The following is a 19103-nucleotide window of genomic DNA, read 5'->3' on the forward strand; positions in this document are numbered from 1 at the left end:
CTGCATTGGAATATCTCCCCTCCTTTCCCCCATATGATCCATGCCCCATGTAGTCCATGTTTGTTCTGGGCTCTGTCCTGAGCACCATACCTTGGATGAGCTGATATCAAATTCAACAAAATTCCCTCTCCTATGGGGCTGCTCCTGCCATCACCATCAAGGTGTCCAGAACCTCCCTTCCACTTCCTCCCTGTGCTTCTCCACCAGAGCTTCCCAAATTGCACTCATGATAACAACCCTAGAAGTGCCTTTTCAGTCAGCTTTAGGTCTTGGAGTATGAGTACCTCTTAGGCCAACTTTGGCCAGCAGCCGGAAGAGAGGCAGGAGGATGTCATAGTCTGGAGAAGCTGTCCTCGCTGTGTCTACCAGGGTCTGCAGAAGAGCCTCACTGCCACCCTTGCTGATCATGTAGTGAATTCTCCGGTCTGTGCCTGAGGGGAAACCAGAGGAAAGATGAGCCACAAGTAATAACCCCTATTTTCCTTGAAGCAGAAGGCAGACCTGACAGCTAGAGACAGAGTAAGAATTAGTTCGTTTCAACTACATAAAATTGTGTAGTTCTTGAAGCAACCTGTGTTAAAGTTGCACTATCAGTTAAGGAAAGAGGGTTGTGAAATGGGAAAATAGTGGAATATTTAAGAACCTAGTTGTGTTCAGCTGCAACAGCTGTAATAAATAGAGCTTACCTGAGAATCTGTTGAATATTTGGTATATGTATGTGTATGTGTGTACACGTATGTAAATATGCATATGGGCTTTTGTATAATCATATACTTAGAAGAGGGAATGTCAGTATCCCTCTGCTATACATTTGAATCTTCCGTAACAAGGATTGGGATGATGGCCTAATCTGGAATCATTGTATTGATGGCATAATGATTTTCTGATGCTGGCCTTCAGAAACTGATGGGAGAAAATTACAGAAACCACTGGAGTAGTCCCTTGAGAAAGAAACATCCAATCATCCTATCTAGGGAATTTTGAAGAGAGTCTAGAGCTTTGATGAACTATTGGTCTTTCTACCTAAGTACAATTTTGAAGTGGGATCTCCTCCACCTTGCCCAAGGACAAACTCAAAAGCAACGATTTCATTTCAGCTTGGCCTTGGTTGATTCTCTCTATGCACAGACCAAAGTTGACCTAACCAAGGTGGCCAACAGGGTAGTGCGTTATCAAAGAAGACCACCTGATTTTTTATCCTAATGAAAAGTAGCATTCTCTGCAAGAGGCACAGTAATCACCACCTTATCAGAGGGAGAACTTCAAGGTTTCATCTTAAGAGTTTCAGACACCTCTGGACAAATGTAAGACAGCACTATCCCAGAAAACAAGTGACTTCACTTACACAGGCCACACACAAAAGACTAAACATAAGCCATCCTGCCAGTGGAGCACAACACAAACCATGGTAAGACCCCAATATGATGGGCCCCTTCTTCTTGAAACCATAATCCTGAGGATCTATGGGTCTGGAGAGTCATTTATTTCTGATATTGCTTATTTGGTGTTAATATTTCTTTCTAAAGTAATGTGGCCAGCATACATAAAAATGCAAATTGAGTGAGTGTTAGAATGTTCAAAAATCTCAGTAAGAACTTGAGCGAATAGAAGCATGCTCCAGTTAATCCTGTTGATTCCAATGTAGTCGACTCTGTTATCTTATCTCTGAAAACGTGATGCTTACATGCTTCCAAGTTCAGCTCCTGCCTGATATTCCTGCCCCTACTTGAAATAGCCAAGGTAGCTTCTGATACTCAGCTCTCTTAAATAGGTCACAATGGAAGTGAGCAGAGCGAGAAGAGGGGTAGAACCATGGAGGGTTACTACTAAATCTAATTTCACCCTCAATGTTAGGTGAGAAGACTGAGGAGTGCAAGTACAATCAGTCCAGGTTACTTGGGTCTTATTAACCTTACAGAAAAAAGATGGGCTAGTGATGCTGCCTCTCACAGAAAATTGAAGCAAGAGCAAAACCCCAGGTCACAGAGGTGCCTGGGAGAGATCACAGCCAGCAGGTTCCACATCCACCATATGAAGGCATGAGGACATGGCCTACTCACCAACAGAAAGCAGATCTCCAAGGACCTTGAGGATGGTCAGGATGGACTTCTTGTCGGAGGAGCTCTGCAATGAGAACACAGGCAGCCATATTTAAGGATGCAAGAGGAAGGAGCTGGATGATCAGGGATGCACATGGAATGGTAGAGCTCTACTTCCTGCCATAGAGAAAGACTTACTGCAGCAAAAGGACAGACAAGGGGACTCACTTGGTAAGGGAACCAGGGGCTGTGCCTCCCTCCATATTTAGTCTTTGGAACCCCTCTTTGCAGACCTATCTTGTAGTAACATCAGCAAGACGAACAAAAGAATAAGCAATAATGATTTACACAGAAAACAAGGAAGTAAAAGGGGCTTTGTGGGCCAGGGGAGCACAGATCTGTTATTTCAGTAGACTTGGCTTATTTTTATTTGAGACAAAGTCTTATTCTATTGCCCAGGCAGGGGTGCAGTGGTGTGATCTCCACTCACTGCAACCTCCGCCTCCGGGGTTCAAGTGGTTCTCCTGCCTCAACCTCCCAAGTAACTGGGGCTACAGGCATGTGCCACCACACCTGGCTAGTTTTTTGTGTTTTTAGTAGAGACGAGTTTCCACCATGTTAGCCAGGATGGTCTCCATCTCCTAACCTCGTTATCCACCTGACTCGGCCTCCCAAAGGGATTACAGGCATGAGCCACTGCACCTGGCCAGCTTATTTTTAAATACAGCACAGAGGAAAGAGACAGAAATCCACGAAAATGTTCTGATGAAAAGACTTCCCTGACTGACAAGAATGAACTCCTCCTTTTCTCAACAGAATCCCAGGGTGGTGCCAAATCCTATTACGAAAATACTCTAAGGAATCTCTACAATACTTGACAATCTATCCTCTGTTATACAGAAAAGAACCCTGAATTCAGAGACAGTGTGGATTTGCTGAGTCTCCTGAGGTAATACATGCACAAAGCCAGAAGTACCACTCAGTCCAGGCTCCCAAAATCAGGCCAGTGCTCTTTGCACTGTAAGATATTTGGAGGAGAGGGTATTTTATTTAAGGCAAAGCCTTAATCTTCCCATTTATAAGACTCATGCTTCTCTTCTGCTTCAAAGGCCTCAATAATTCCCCATCACATATAGGATAAAGTCATAGCTCATTAATAGAATTTCCAAAGCTCTTTATGATCTTGTCCTTCTTATGTCTTCAGCTTCATTATTCATTACAACACCCCTGCCTGAAATATATGCTTTAGCAACACAGAACCTCTTGGAGTTTCCTGATCAAACCATGCTATTTCATGCCTCTGTAGCTTTGATCACACTCTTCCCTCTTCCTGCAGCACTTTTCCTTACCTCTCAGCCTGGTCAATGCCAGCTCACCCTTCAAGTGCACTCCGGCTCCACAAGATCCCCATCCAACCCTCAAGCTGGGTCTGGAGTCCCTTCTGTCTCCATATCACACTGGGCTCAGCTCTGACATTGCACTTACAACATGGTGTTGGTATCATGGTATAATCTTGCTTCCCACTCCACCTCCACTAGGTATGAAGATATTTAAAGAAGAAATCAAGTTTTGTGTATATCTCTTTCCAGCACCTGGCACAAGGATCTTCCATAAAAGGTGTGCAAATATTTGTTGAATGGAACCAAACCGAACCAAAAAGAACTACAAGGAGGCCAGGAAGTCCAACAACATCCCCAAAGGCAGATGATGCCTACACTTTCTTCAGTCCCAGCTTTAAGACCCCCCAGGGTCCTAAAGGGTTAAAATCAGACTTCAAAACTCCAGCCAGGGCCACTTGCTTCAGCACAAAATTTAAGAGAGCATAAAAAATTTTAAAAAAAATTTTAAAAACCCACAGTAATCAAGATAAATATTTTTACAAATCAAAATTAATTAATTTAAAAAATCAACTAATTGGTTAACACCTATGTGCAGGTATTTGAGAAGCCCCCCCGAGGGTGAAGAATTTGGCATCTGACTGTGCTATCACTCCCGGAGGGGCAGCCGCAACATGCACGGGGAATACCAAGACCTGACCACCACGGGCACTGTCACCCAGTGCTACCCAGACATGGGCTCCCCACACCATACCCCACCCACTCCATCTAGCTTGTGAAGCTGGAGGAGAGTGTCCCCAGCAAGTGCCACCAGCCTACAATCAAGCAGTTCCACAACTCCAAGAACAAGTTCCCGCTGCCCCACTGGGTCCTGTGCTGTCAAGGCAAGCCATGCTTCACCACCAAGACACCCAACACCTTCTTCTAGGTGCCAGGCCCTCTCACCCAGGTATGCCCCAATTAAACTCAAGAACACTCTGTTTTTTTTTAAAAAAAAAAAATCAATTTATTTTTTCAATTAATTTTGATTTGTAAATTACTTGATGAACAAGATATCAAAATTTAACTGTCTAACTCCTATTCCGAGAGGGAATCCCAAGATACTTGATGTCTTCACTTACCCAGGAGAAAGACCTGGGTTTACTCTAATGTCTTCTCCACTGGGAGCTTTGGGCTAACAAGGGCAATCTTGGCATATGCTTTGCTAATGCCTCTCATCACATCTGCACTGAAGGTTAACAGACGATATCATTCTCTGAATCCCCAAGTCCACATCATCCTCTGACAACTGTGATATATACGTGTACCAATGTGGGTGCCTCTCCCTCCGTAGTCTATGAAAAACTAGAAATAAGAATGCAGGAGCAGTCCAGAAATTGATCCATTATTTGGGAGAATTTTCAGGACTCTAGCCCTTTGAAAGTGAACCCAAAGATGGCTCACAGAAGAAAATGAAGTCTCTGGAACTGACTTCCTGACATTTCTGGATAGACCTCTAGCATACCTCATCTTTCTGTGAAGAGGAGAGGCATAAAAGCCTTTGGAAAGGCTGTGCAAATGTTGGGTAACTTTTAAAATGCCAAAGTCATTAGCTGATTATAAATCGTGAGCAAGGAAAAGGAAAATAAGAGAGAAAATGGAGAGATAAGAAAAAGAGGAAGGAGAAAAGGGAAAGAGGAAAACTAATAAGGTAAAAACTGATTAAAGGGGAATAAAAGATCCAGATATAATTTATTTTCATTCAATAATTCATGCATTCATCTTACAAACATTCATTGGGAATCATCTATATTCCAGCCACCAAGCTAGGTACTGAGGATAAAAATGGATGACGGCACAACCTTCCTTCATGGGGCTCCAGGCTGGCTGAAATGAACAGCTGGCAGACAGTACCCAAGACAGCAAGGGCTGTGACAAAGGTAAACTGGGAGAAGTAGAGAGAATCCTAGAAAGGAACATTGAACCCAGCCAGATCCATGAGTGATGACTCTTGAGAAACCTCTCAGAAGCTAAACAGGGTAGGTCTGGTTAGTACTTGGATGGGAGACTCTTGAGAAACCAAGTTGAAAGGGGAGAAAAGAGTGTTCCCGCTATGATGTAGCCCTGTGTGTTCCGAGGACAGCATGACAGGGCATGGGAGGCTGGGGGATGAATCCATCTGCCGTATGACCAGATTGAATAAAGCAGACAGTGAAGAAAATTGCACATTATTTGTAGGCAAGAACTAGGTCTTATTCATCTCTCTATTCCCACCTCACAAGGTATAATAGATAATCCCTATATTTTATTAAATTAATTCGTCAAGCTAAGGAATGGCCTGCTTTATTACAATGCCCACTGATACTCCCTGAGAACAAGCGTTGTCTTCTATGGTTCTGTTGTATCTGCCAGCACGGATATAGGACTTGGCATATGGTATATATTAAATCAACATCCTTAAATTGGTTTGACCTGTGGCCAACATCGTATGCCACACACACATCAGCCATTCCTCTGGAGTTGCCTCCGAGAAAACCCCATTTGCTTCAAATGTAGGATGGTTGAGTGCTGATGGAGGATGTGGGTCTCTCTCCCCTGCCCAGGGAATGGGCCATGGCTCATCTCCTCTAAGCTTTTTCTCTTTCATGTGGTTGGTTTAGAGGAGAATATGAACCCAGATCAGCAATAGAAAACCTGAGAGGACATCTGCAGGATTTTGGAAAAAGATTTTCTCCAGAAGTTAAAAAATAATTTAACACAAAACACAAAAATGTTTCCTGTGTTTGGACATTGTCATATAAAGACACAATTTTGGGTCCTCAGTGACTGGTAAGCCACCAGATCAACTCTATGGACCCCCCCACCTGTGGACTTTCAGATAAGTGAAATAATGAATATCTTCACTTATAAAAGTCACTCAGTAAATTCAGATGTGACAGAGAAAAGAAAATTTTGCACCTCCACGTGCTCTCTTCCCAAGTACTGTGGTCTTAAAAGATAGGAAAGAAATTGATTTCACAAATAAACCAGAGAGACAGTTCACCAAGAGAATCTTGCCGTCCCATGGAAACTAAGAGACAGTGTCGTCCTATAGATATTCAGTTCATAATGCCCTCACTCAGCGCTGAACCAGAATGGAGCAGTACAAATGGTTTCACTTTAAGTAAAAATTATGGTGATCAGTGGAGAAAAATAATCTCAATTGGCATTAATTTATATACTGCTACATTTACCAATAAATACTTTACACTATTTAGAAGAATAACACAAAGCCGTTATCTCACCCACAGTAATAATAAATGAGCAGTTAAAGAAGGCAGGATGTGATGTGCCTTGATTTTCCTTTAGTGATCCTTTGAAATGAAACATTGAGTAATCCCCTGTTGTTGAAGACATTTCTATTAAAAAAAAAAAATGTATCTACCAAGCTTTCAGGGAGACGCAGGGAGTTGGAAGAACAGTGTTTTACGTGGTCTGTGGGGTTTTGAACTGCAATTTTCTCAAACAGTGTTTTGAATGTGTCACTCCCTGCTTTAAAATCTTCTATGTATCCCTATTGCCTTCCTGCTCCCAACTCCTTATCAGGGTATGAAAATGACGCCCTTTACGTCACTCTGCCTCTGGAGGCTCAGCTGCAGCCACTCCTCCTACCCCAACACTCCATGCCAACGATACAGAACCAGTTATTACGCACCAAGAGCATCACGGGTACCTCTGCTCTCAAGTCTGGGCTCAGGCTGACGCAGGCTTAAGTGTCATTTCTCCCCACTCATTGTAGCATATGTTAATTCTCAGCTCCAGCTCCTTTTCTATATGGTTTTCCCAGATAACCTATCTTCCCAGCCCCCATTACACACAATTGCCACATATGTCTGCTCATGTTGGGCTCTGCACAACTCCAGGGCTGCTGTTCACAAAGACTACAATGTGATTGGTGCCCCACCAAGTGGGGCGCTGTGGCAGCCTGGCCTCTCCAAGAACACAATTATTTGTTCTAATTCATTGTCCGATAAGGCTTTGTACATACCTTTTATTAAAATTCTTACTTGATCCTGGTTATTTTCTTACATCTCTGTTCTCATTGTCTATTTTGGGGGTAACAAACTACAAAGGGTAGTTTGTAGTTTGTAACAAACTACAAAACTTAGTGCCTTAGAACAGTAGCATTTTAATTCTAGCTGTGGGTTTTGTAGGTAGGTAAATTTGGCTAGAACTTGGCTGGGAGATTCTTCTGCTTCCCATGGTATTAACTGAGGTCACTGAGTGCCACTCAACTGGCAGATGCACTAGACTGGAGGGTCTGTGATGGTTTCAATCGTGTCTGGCGCCTTGACAGGTATAGCTAGAAGACTGGGCACACTTGGACAATTGACCAGATTGCCCACGTATGCCTTTTTCAGCATAATAGTCTTAAGGTACTTGGACCTCTTCCACGGCAGCTGGCTTCCCCTAGATCAAGTATTCTACAAGAACTGGGTGAAAGTTACAAGGCTTCTTTTGTCTTAGCCTCAGAAGGTCAAACGTCACTTCTGCCACATTCTACTGATTAATCAAATCAATCTGGATGCTAGTCCAAATTCAAGGGGAGGGGAGTTAGACTCTACCCCTCAACTAGAGAAGTAGAAAAGAATTTTTAGCCACTTTCCATCTCCCACAGTCACTTTAGACTGTGAGCTCCTCTAGAGCAAGATTTTTGACTCATTCCTCTTGTTCTCCCCTGATCCTAGCGTGGGGTGTTCCACACAGTAGGCATTCAGGAAACTATGGAATGATATGAGATGGGATTCAAACTTAATATGCAATCTGACAGAGTCTTGCCATTCTGTTCTCGATGCCAGGATGTAAAGTCCATCCCAGTGAGAACATTGTTACAGAAGTTTACAAGGTGCACAGCTCAATTTTTCTGTCAATCTAGCAACTGAGCAAGCAAATATAGAGTGCCAACTATGTGTCAGTGTTTTAGTATGTCTTTGCGTTGTTATTTTTTCAAGCTTGAGATTGGGTAATTTATAAAGAAAAGAAGTGTATTTATCTCATATTCTGCAGGCTGTACAAGAAGCACAGCCCCGGCATCTGCTTTTGGTGAAAGTGTCAGTCTACTTCCGCTCATGGTGCAAGGCAAGAGAAGTCTGCATGTGCAAATCACAGGGTAAGCGAGGAAGTGAGAGAAGGAAGGGAAGTGCCAGGCCTTTTCAACAACCGGTTCATGTGGGAACCAAGAGTGAGAACTCACTCACTCCTGCGACAATGGCACTCGGCCATTCATGGGAGATCTGCCCCTATGATCCAAACACCTCTCATTCCATGGTTTCCTGAATGCCTACTCTGTGCAAGGCCCCAGGGCCCCATCGGGCCCCAACTCCAACATCGGGGTTCAGATCTCAACATGTGACTTGGTGGGGGCAAACAAATCATATTCGAAACATGGCAGTCAAACACAGTGTTAAAAAATAGGCACCACTGGCTGGCACAGTGGCTCACACCTGTAATCCCAGCACTTTGGGAGGCTGAGGCAGGCAGATCATGACATCAGGAGATCGAGACCATCCTGGCCAACATGGTGAAACCCCGTCTCTACTAAGAATACAAAAAATTAGCAAGGCGTAGTGGCACGTGCCTGTAATCCTAGCTACTCAGGAGAATCGTTTGAACCTGGGTGGCAGAGGTTGCAGTGAGCTGAGATCACACCACTGCACTTTAGCCTGGGCAACAGAGTGAGACATCATCTAAAAAAAAAAAAAAAAGGACCTTTGATCTGTCATAGTCTTAAAGTGGAGGGGAAAAAAGGATCCTGTAATCCCCCTCTCAATTTTCTCCATGAGTCTAGACCCAATTTTACTAGACTGGTGAAAAAGATAGTCCATCCCATCGCATTTAGAGTAGTGCCCCTGATCTCACAGAAATAGAGTGCTTATGCCCTGCCAGATTGAAAGAACAAGCCCATAACATTCTATTTCTTAGCCTCTAAAGAGTAAGACAGAACCTTTTCCAAACTCATGAGCCGAGAGCACAGGATACAGCTCATAGCCCAAGAAAACCATATTGCCAAAAATAAATTTGTTCTTCCAGTCATGCAGTTTGAACACTCACTAGAGATGGTCCATTGGTTAAATAAAAGACATTATTAAATTTGAAGTTGGTAATGAATGACTGAAGGGAGCACTAATCACAAACTTCAGTTACTAAAAATGGTTATATAACACCAAAAATAGTGACCAGCAGCTCTGTCTTCACACAAGAGGAAACAGGCAGAAACTGCATGATTAGAAATGTAGTCTAAGTTGAAGGAAAACATTTCCTGGCAACGTTGAAATGGGTTCGTAAGAAAGAAGTGTTTAAAAAGACTATGGGCTGAATAACTATGATATTTGTTTCAATAATGATGGGGGTTGGTGTGGAAATAGTGAAGACATATAAGAAAGAAGTTTGCTATCACTACAGAAGCTGGGTGGTAGGTAATGTGGTTTTGTAACAAAATGTTAAGATATAAAATAAAACAAAATAAAATAAATGGCATATACTATTTTCTGACTGGAGTATCTTAGATGGAACCTTGAAAACAACCTCACCAGGATCTTTGCTCATAGTTCTCCAACCCCAGAATTTTACAAATGTCCCAATCATACATTGAGTCTTATATAATGAATTGTCAAGGATATCAGTGAACCTCCTTGGTAAAAAGGGTATTCATGGTCTAGCATAAGGTAAAGATAGAATGTGGTCTATTTTTCATTTATTTGGTAGATATTTGTTGAACATTTACTATGTACCAGGCACTGTGCTAGGTGCTACAAATACATAGATAGCATGTATATAGATAATCCTTGTTCTCACAAAGCTTCGAAGTTACTTGGGGAGGAATGTATTGTGCAGAGTCACCCAAATATAAAAGTGCAACTGGGAATAGGTGCTGGGTTTATTGTGACATGTGAGCATAAAATAGAGTTATTTGATGTGAATCAGAAAAGGACCCCTTCAGAAGCAACACCTAAGCTGAGAGCTGAAAGATAAACAAAAGTAAACTAGCAGAAAACGGAAAAGCAAAATGCTCAGGGCAAAAGAGGCTAGTATGCAAAGTCCTGTGGCAAAGTTGAGGGACATTCAGAAGGCTAGTGAGGCTGAGGCACAGAAAGAGAGAGGTAGAGGGAGACAGGGAGAAAAAGAGAGAAGAGAAGGGGTTAAAAATGTAAGTTTAATTCAGATCAACTTTAGGCTAATTTCCATAACCTCTATAACACCCAATTTCCTCATCCACATTATTGGACTAATACTTGTACCTAACTCTTGGACAGTTGGGTTAGAAATACCATAATAAATGTAGAAATGCTTAGCTTACTGCCTGGGTCACACTAAATGCTCAATAAAATGTTGATAGATAAATAAATAGGCTATGGCTATGACAGACAAACGGTGAATAATCTGAAAATAGGTCTGAAGATCCTTTGAGATACATCTTACCAGATCAACTTTCCACCAGGATCACAATGTTCCCAATTTAGCAGAATACTCTTAAGGAGAGAGAAAAAAATAAACAAAACATCTAAAAAGGGTGAGATTGCATCCTCTGGGCAGAAACAATTTTGAATCCTGTGCTTTGTCAACAATGCCCGGCACGTTCGTGGTCTCTCTGTAAATTGCAAAGTCTCCAGTCATCATAATAATGACAGCAATCAACAACCTCACATGCCTGAAAGATTCTCTGTTTTCTTTTAAATGATGCTGATCGGAAAGCAGGCTCTATCTCTATTTCTAGAAAGGCTGTGAAGTCTTTCTCAAGCACAGTTGACAAATTATAGCACAAAACTTGCAGGTTAGAATTAAGGATTACTGAAAGGAAGTGGCAAACAGTTTTCAGCTTTTCTTAAAGGATTCTAAACATAGCAAGTAAATAACACTTCCAGGTGTCTACCACCCAAGGCTCACACTGTCGTCAAGGAAATGGGTTGCTGCCTTCTTCCTGCAACCAGCAGCTGCCACTTGCTGCCTTCATCCCCTCTGAATGCACCACCTCCAAAACATACATCCGAGACGGGCAGATCACGAGGTCAGGAGATGGAGACCATCCTGCCTAACCCAGTGAAACCCCGTCTCTACTAAAAAATACAAAAAACTAGCCGGGCGAGGTGGCGGGCGCCTGTAGTCCCAGCTACTTGGGAGCCTGAGGCAGGAGAATGGCGTGAACCCGGGAGGCGGAGCTTGCAGTGAGCTGAGATCCGGCCACTGCACTCCAGCCTGGGCGACAGAGCGAGACTCCGTCTCAAAAAAAAAATGAGCATTCGGGACACGGAGGCTTGTCCCTGCCTCTACAAGTCACTTTCTTTCCAAAAAACACTGGGAAGATGCCCTTTTTTATGTCCTCTACTCAGCTCATTCTCAGCAAGCTAGTCTAAAGCAGAAGTATGAGGCAGGAATGATTTCACCCTGCTGTCTTTGTGCCTCTCATTTCAGGGACTCATGTTATGTCATGGGTACTCCACTACTTGGGTACTCTTTAAAGTAGTGGGTAATGGTCTTCCCTACCCCAATCTGAAGCGCTGTTTTCAGAGATGTTCTGTACAATTTGAGGGTTAAGAAATAGGCATCAAGATATGAACTGGCATCCCATGTAGACAACAACGTTATATTTTTTTTTTCGAGACAGGGTCTTGCTCTGTCATCCAGGCTGGCATGATCACAACTCACCAAAGTCTCAACTGGACTGCAGCCCACCTTCCCAGGATCCTCCTACCTCAGCCTCCCAAGTAGCTGGGACTACAGGAGTGTACCACCACACCTGGCTCATTTTTGTATTTTTGGTAGAGACCGGATTTCAACCATGTTGCCCAGGCTGGTCTCAAACTCCTGAGCTCAAGCAATTCACCCACCTCAGCCTCCCAAAGTACTGGGATTAACAAGCGTGAGCCACTGCATCAGGCCAATATTATGATTATTACCATTCAGTGTCTACTTTGTTTCAGACACCATTTATTGTTTAATTCTTAGAACAAAATTCTCATCTTAAAATTTAGATATCATTATTCTTATCATAATAATAAGGAAATTGAGGCCAAGAGAAGTTGAATAATTTACTCAAAAGCAAATGTAAACTTTCTTACTATTTTACAAATTGAATTTTGAAATATAGCAAGTTTTAAAAAAAAATAGGACATTGTAAAATAGCCAAATTAGTATTTATTTAGTGGAAACTTTTTGACTCTAAAATCCAAACTGTAATGATTTTAAAACTTATCCACAAATGTTTTGTCATGTGTACCACCAAGAGATGGTATCTATGTCACCTACTCTTAAATCTTAGCCAATCTTAGTAACTCTCTTATTACCAAATAGAATGCAATGGAAGTAACATTGCTTACCTTTCAAGACTAGGTCATGAAAAGCAATGCAATCCTGGGGTACAGTTTGAGGATTAAGAAATAGGCATCAGGTCACTGAGATACTTGCATCTGAAGCCCTAAGTCTCCATGTAAGAGGACTGACTACCATAAGGAAGCCATGCCATAACAAAGTCCAGGTCATGTGGAAAGACCCATATGGTACTCCAGTAGACAGTCAATTAAGCTCTCAGCTGAACTGGGATCAATTGGCATTAAATGTCAACCAAATAATGGAAAGAAGCAATCTTAGATGTCCAGACCAATTGAGGCTTCAGATAATTGCAACCCCAGCCAACTTCTGATTGCAACCATACAAGAGACACCAGGAAAGAACTGCCCTGATGACTTATTTCCAAATGCCTGACCACTAAAATATGAGAAAAATAAAATGACTCTTTCAAGCCACGGAAATCAGGATAATTTCTTACCAGCAATAGTGACTAGAATGCAAACCAATCTCAACAGGAGATCAATAAAAAGCATTGAAAATCTGGTTTCTAAAAACTGAATTTGCAATGCATGACAGTGAAAAAGAAAAAAACTATACCAATCATTTAAACTGCAAAATCTCCTAAAGATTTTAGTAAGTTTCTCTCTTACTCAGGTGTTTCTGCAAAAGATGACATGATAGAGATAGAGAAACATTAGACTGTGAGGTGGTAAATCCAGTTCTAATCCTCATTTTTCCATAATGACTTTAGATAAGCCATTTACTTTCCCTCGACCCCGCTTGCTTTCCTCATGTTTCAATTAAGAAAATAAGAAGACATGATTTTTCAGGCCTCTTCCAGTTCCATAACCTAATGATGTTCTATGATGTCAAACTGGAGTCAATAGAAGAAGATATTCATGCTAAGAAGCCAACTTTCCATTTTTGGCAGCGTGTCAGACTCTGAAGATGAAGAATGAAAGAGAAAGTGGTAGTGTATGTTCATCTACTGGAAACATGCCCAGGAGTCTCACAGGACAGGTGTGCCCTCAGAAAACTCAGGTAAGGCATAAAGCTCTTCTAAAGGTGTCCCTCATGCTCCAGGATAGAGTGAGACATATAAAAGAGGCCAGTGTGGACTTCAGTTCAAGATCCCTGCCCTTTCCCCTACCCACACCACTGCTGACCTTTGTTAAGACAGCACCATGACATTTTAAAGAACAGCTCTACAGTTGGCATATTTCCCAAGACGGAGTAATTTTTTCCCTTTCAGTTCACATATGTTAGCCAGGAGCCTCTGGGGTGTAAAGGTATCCCAGCATTCATCCTCCCATTCCACAATTTTAAATTTATGCCTTTCTGTCCACCCCACCCACTCTCTCTCAAAATCTCCACTCTGTTAACTATCTTCTCAGTAGAATCTATCGACGAATTTCTTCACCCTAATGCAGGGTTTCTCAAGCTCAGCACTATTGGTATTTGGGGGCAGATAATTATTTTTTTAATGGGAAAGAAGGAGGCGTCCCATATATTGCAAGATGTTTAGCAGTATTCCTGGTCTCTACCTGCTAGAGACAAGTAGCACAACCACCTCACCACTGTCAGCCCCAGTTGTAACAACCAAAAATATCTACAGATGTTGCAAAATACAAACGTGGCCATTAATTACTAATGCATTAATTACTCATACCTACGTAGCATACTATTCCTGCCAGTAAACCTAATGGAGATAATGAAATAAATCAAAAGAATGAAAGTCTCCTTGTTTCAGCGATCAGTTAAAGCCAAGTCAGGGGGATACTTTAGGGCTTGGAGCTTTAGGGAGCCTCCCACAAATCATTCCTCCAAGACAACTGCCTACCTTCCATTTTCACTCAAAGCCAGGACTCGATTTTTCTGAATCAGATATAAGACCAATCAGATTCCTATACACACAAACACACACATACAGAGGGCTAAGTGACGATCTAGTTAAATTTAGCAAGTTTCATTCCATAGATATATCCAGCATCTGCTCAACTATTTGAAAATAAATCAATAACCAGGAATTAAATTGAGGGTGTGGCTTTGATCTAGAATGAGACATTATATTCATTTTTGAATGATTATTAATTCATATTCCCGCTACAGTATTTGGTTCTATTGAAAGAAAGCATCCACTACATTCTAGGCGATAAAGACTAAGATTTTCTTTTCATTTTATTGTCAGTATTCTCCCCAATTTATCCATGATTGGCCTCATTATTGGAAGCACTGTGTTAATATAATTGGGAGATATTTATTGGGTGGCCACTTCATGTCAAGAACTGGAGATGCGATTGTAAATAGGTCAATAAGGTCTCTGTTCTCACAGATATCTCGGCCTAGGAAGTGTCTGCTCAACTAATGTTTCGGGTACGGTAAGATTAATAACTATAATTATCATACACCCCAGTTCCCTTCATTCTGCTACATAAGTATAAATTAATTCCCCAGATCTAGTAAATGAACTCCTTTGGCTAAAGAAAAAGAGATAAAGAAAGGGAACATAGATAAGTTAGCATAACTTACATGCAAACTTCTTGCCTCTATTAATAAAATAAGGCACAAACACTGTAAGGTTGAACTGGGATGGAAGAAATGAGGTGTCACCATGTGAGGCTGGCCACCTGTATCTCAGAGATTGATTCTCTGCATCTGGTGATCCAGCTTCCTCCCAAGCTACTCATACAGTAAGTTAGAACCAAGACATAAACTTTGCAAATATCTCCAGAATTCCAAGTTTTACCATGACATGTAATGTGGTTTGGCTGTGACCCTACCTAAATCTCCCTTGAATTGTAATACTCTCCACCTGTTTAGGGCAGGGCCAGGTGGAGATCATTGAATCATGGGGGTGGTTTCCCCCATACTGTTCTTGTGGTAGTGAATAACTCTCATGAGATCTGATGGCCTTGATAAATGGGAGTTCCCCTGCACAACCTCTCTTGCCTGCCGCCTTTGCTTCTCCTTTGCCTTCTGCCATGAGTGTGAAGACTCCCCAGCCATGTGGAACTGTGAGTCCATTAAACCTCTTTCCTTTATAAATTACCCAGTCTCAACTATGTCTTTATTAGCAGCATGAGAACAGACTAATACAACATGAAACTAATTGGTAAATAGACAAGTAAATTTGTAAGGTATACAGGTGTGTTAAGATAATGTTACCCACTAAAACACCCCGCCCCAAAAAAAACATATGAATGGCCCAATCACAAAAAAAGATTTTTAAAAATTCATAGAAGGTCTTAAAGAGATATTCTTAATTGGTGGGCAGGGCTTCTGTAAGTGGTTATTCAATAACCCAGGTTGCTTCTATCTTGTGGCTTTCCTTTTCTCGTGTACCCTCCAAGATCAACATGTTCATCTGCCTTAAGCTAACTGAAAAAAAAATACAGAGGACCTCTCACAGGAGGATTTTATGTGACAGGCCTGAAAATGGCACATGTCATTTCCTACCCCATCTCATTGATCAAAACTCAGTCACACGTTAACTATAACTGCAAGGGAGGATGGAACTTGTAGCCTAGCTGTTGCATTAAAAGAAGAAGAAGAAATGGCTCTGGAAGATAGCTAGCTTGGCTCTGCCATAATAGAATTTTCTCCTTTTCCACTTAGGGTTTCCCAAGAGGTATGATTTCCTAAGTGCCCTCGGCGAGCCTGCTTTTGGTGGATGCCTTCTTTCACTTGCCACCTGGGATCACCTTCCATTGTGTCCATACTTGCCACGCTGTAGGCCAAAGTAATCAAGATCCACAGACACTGGATTTCCTATCCTGTAGCAGAAGGCAATTTTCCAAGTTCTTATTTCTATAGGAGGACCCACGTCATTTATAAAAGCTTGACTCTGGTACTGATTACACTTTTTGGGATGAGCCAACCTTTAATCTCAATAATAAACACAATGTTATATATGAAAAGAAAACTCAAACAGTAACAAGAAGAGTCAGTAAATCATACAACCTATGTCCAACGTTGAAAACACAAAGCCCTTATACTTCTGAGTGAGTTACTTCATAAACACAATCATCAACAGCTAAGGTCAAACATACCAAGGGTCAGAGGGTAAGTATTCCCGTAGTTTTCTCCCTTGCTTGAAGGCCAGATTACTGGGGACTACAGCTTTAAGTTTCTATGAAAAGCGATTACCCATCCTGTCTGTATAGTATAGCCTTCTCATCTCATGAGGCACACCTCAGAAGTATTTAAGCCATATCATGAGCTCATTGGACCAGCTGGTCCACACAAGCACCTCTAAAGGACTTCAACAGTGATTTTTATCCTAGTAAGTCTCATCTTCAAAGCAGAATGTTTCCCACCAAATATATCCAGGAATCTCAGTGCTATGTGGCCAGCTGCAATGAAAATTTGTTGCAAGATTTGGTATACCAATTATAACCACAGTGCAACAACTAAACAGGAAGCAGTTTGGAAGAAAATTAGGCATCCTATTTATTTTTTCCTGTGCCCTAGGTCTTCATTTCCAAAGAATTCGATGTATTTTTTATCTGTATCTGTATTATAATTCCCACGAACCCCTTCTTCAGTGAATATGTTCAAAATTTTATCATCACTAAGTAATATATATGGATAAGAGTGTATGGATAATGTCACAAAACATTCTCCTAGAGAGGTCTCATTTCTCATCAACAGGAACTTGTGCTTGAAGCACTGTTCAATTCATATAGACTCTACCATCTATTTATGAATATTCTGTATATCTCTTTGGAAATATAAACATTCCATCCTGGAGCAACAAAGACCCACAGATATCACCCTAGAACTCTGCCAAGGACACTGCACCTGCTTCAGATAGATTCTTGGTTGTCAATAATTTTATACCAGGTTCTTCAGTCTTTACCCAGATTATATTTCATGAAGTAGAGGAAGCAGGTAAGAGTAAACTGTTTTTAGGTGAAAATAAGGCTGAATACAAACTGATGATATTTTGTCGTTTTTATAGTTCACACCCCAAAAAAACAGAGATTCCAGAAAATCAGTATCAGCAGGCTTGGTTATAAAATTAAATTAGTTAAGAGGGTAAATGGGAAAGATAATAGAAAAAAAAGAGCTTCCAAGGATGAAGGTGGTAGTTCCACTATGGATCAAGTCTTCAGGGATCAAAGATTATAGCAGGACACCGAGAGGAAAATAGTCTATTAAAAGCCATGAATGTTTGGCAATTAGCCAGTTAAGTCACAATTTTAATAGTCCATAAAAGCATCTGCAGCTGTGTAGGATCACATAACCCATAAAGAGGACATCAGGCATCTCTTCTCTAATTGCCAGGGCTGAATTCCAAAAACTAAGGAGATATTCAATGATCTCTTAGTTCAATGCTCCCACTTAAGGAGTACAAATTTGTTTCATGCCTCTTTTCTGGAATTCCACTTAGGTTGAATTATCAAGTAAATGTCATGATGACAGAAATTGCTTTGGACTTTGATCCTTTCCATGAATCTGGGACACACGGCTGGGACACTAATACTGAGAGATCCCTGCCTAGGTTGAAGAGGGATGAGTTTAAAATTATTGATTGAAAGTCACCAGGACATACAGTCATAGAGAGTTGTGGCTTCCATCATAAGCAGTCACTTGACAGAATGTCCATTTGTCTGTCCTTCTATACATCCATTAATCAATTGTTTATTAGAACTATTAGATGTTCATTAATACATTTAGCCCCGGATGAAGGGGACTCAAAGGATGCCAGCAGAATGGGAGTTCTCAACGCAGCTGCAAAACAAGCCAAAAAGGACACAGAAATATTGACAAGTTACCATGATCAAGTGCAAACTGAATTCAGTGGATGAGGATGGTTAATGGAAGTTGAGGGAGAGGTATGAGAGGAAGGGAAAGTCTAATCATGAAAGGCTTCATCATGGAAATAAGATTAACAGTGATGGACAGTGAGGAAGTAGAGGGTCTTTCCAAATATAGGCAACAGTTATCTTGGTTAACCATGGCTGTCACAGGGTGGAAACCTCTTTCAAAAACCTTATTGATTATTTCTGATTCTGTCTGAAGTGTTGGTTCCCATTTTCTTCAAGGAAGTCAACCTATCATGTAAAGTAAGCATACATACACCAAGATTGAAAACCAAAGTTCTTCACTCTCACAGAGTGGATGTGGGTTGGCTAGACAAACACAAGCAGAGAGCTCCTCATGATTCAGAGATGCTGCAAAGGCATTATTGCACTTGGAGAGATATTTGAACATCTTAATTCTAGAAACCCCTTTTTATTAACTCCTCCACAAAATAAAGTCTACCATTCTAACATCAATCAGCTTTATGCCCATTTACTAAGAGTAACTATAATTGTGCCCTGCCATTATATAGACTGTTGTGAGTGACTGTATACATAATTACATAATTAGGTTAAGCATTATGACCTTCTTCTGTTTGTCAGACTCTATGGTGAATTGT

At 41.3% G+C, this 19103-nt stretch overlaps 1 protein-coding gene across 1 annotated transcript in view; it reads right to left on the reverse strand.

The window, feature by feature from the left end:
- LOC117070258 (cytosolic carboxypeptidase 4-like) overlaps positions 1-19103 on the reverse strand; it is a 167934-nt gene that overhangs the window by 103238 nt on the left and 45593 nt on the right. The window contains exons 2-3 of the mRNA XM_033189112.1: positions 2061-2124; positions 285-431 (exon numbers count right to left, since the gene is read on the reverse strand). Of these exons, the coding sequence (XP_033045003.1) occupies positions 285-431; positions 2061-2124 (211 nt within the window). The remainder of the gene's footprint in view (positions 1-284; positions 432-2060; positions 2125-19103) is intronic.

Source organism: Trachypithecus francoisi, unplaced genomic scaffold, assembly GCF_009764315.1.
Source record: "Trachypithecus francoisi isolate TF-2019V2 unplaced genomic scaffold, Tfra_2.0 Lachesis_group3, whole genome shotgun sequence".
Taxonomy (NCBI): Eukaryota; Metazoa; Chordata; class Mammalia; order Primates; family Cercopithecidae; genus Trachypithecus; species Trachypithecus francoisi.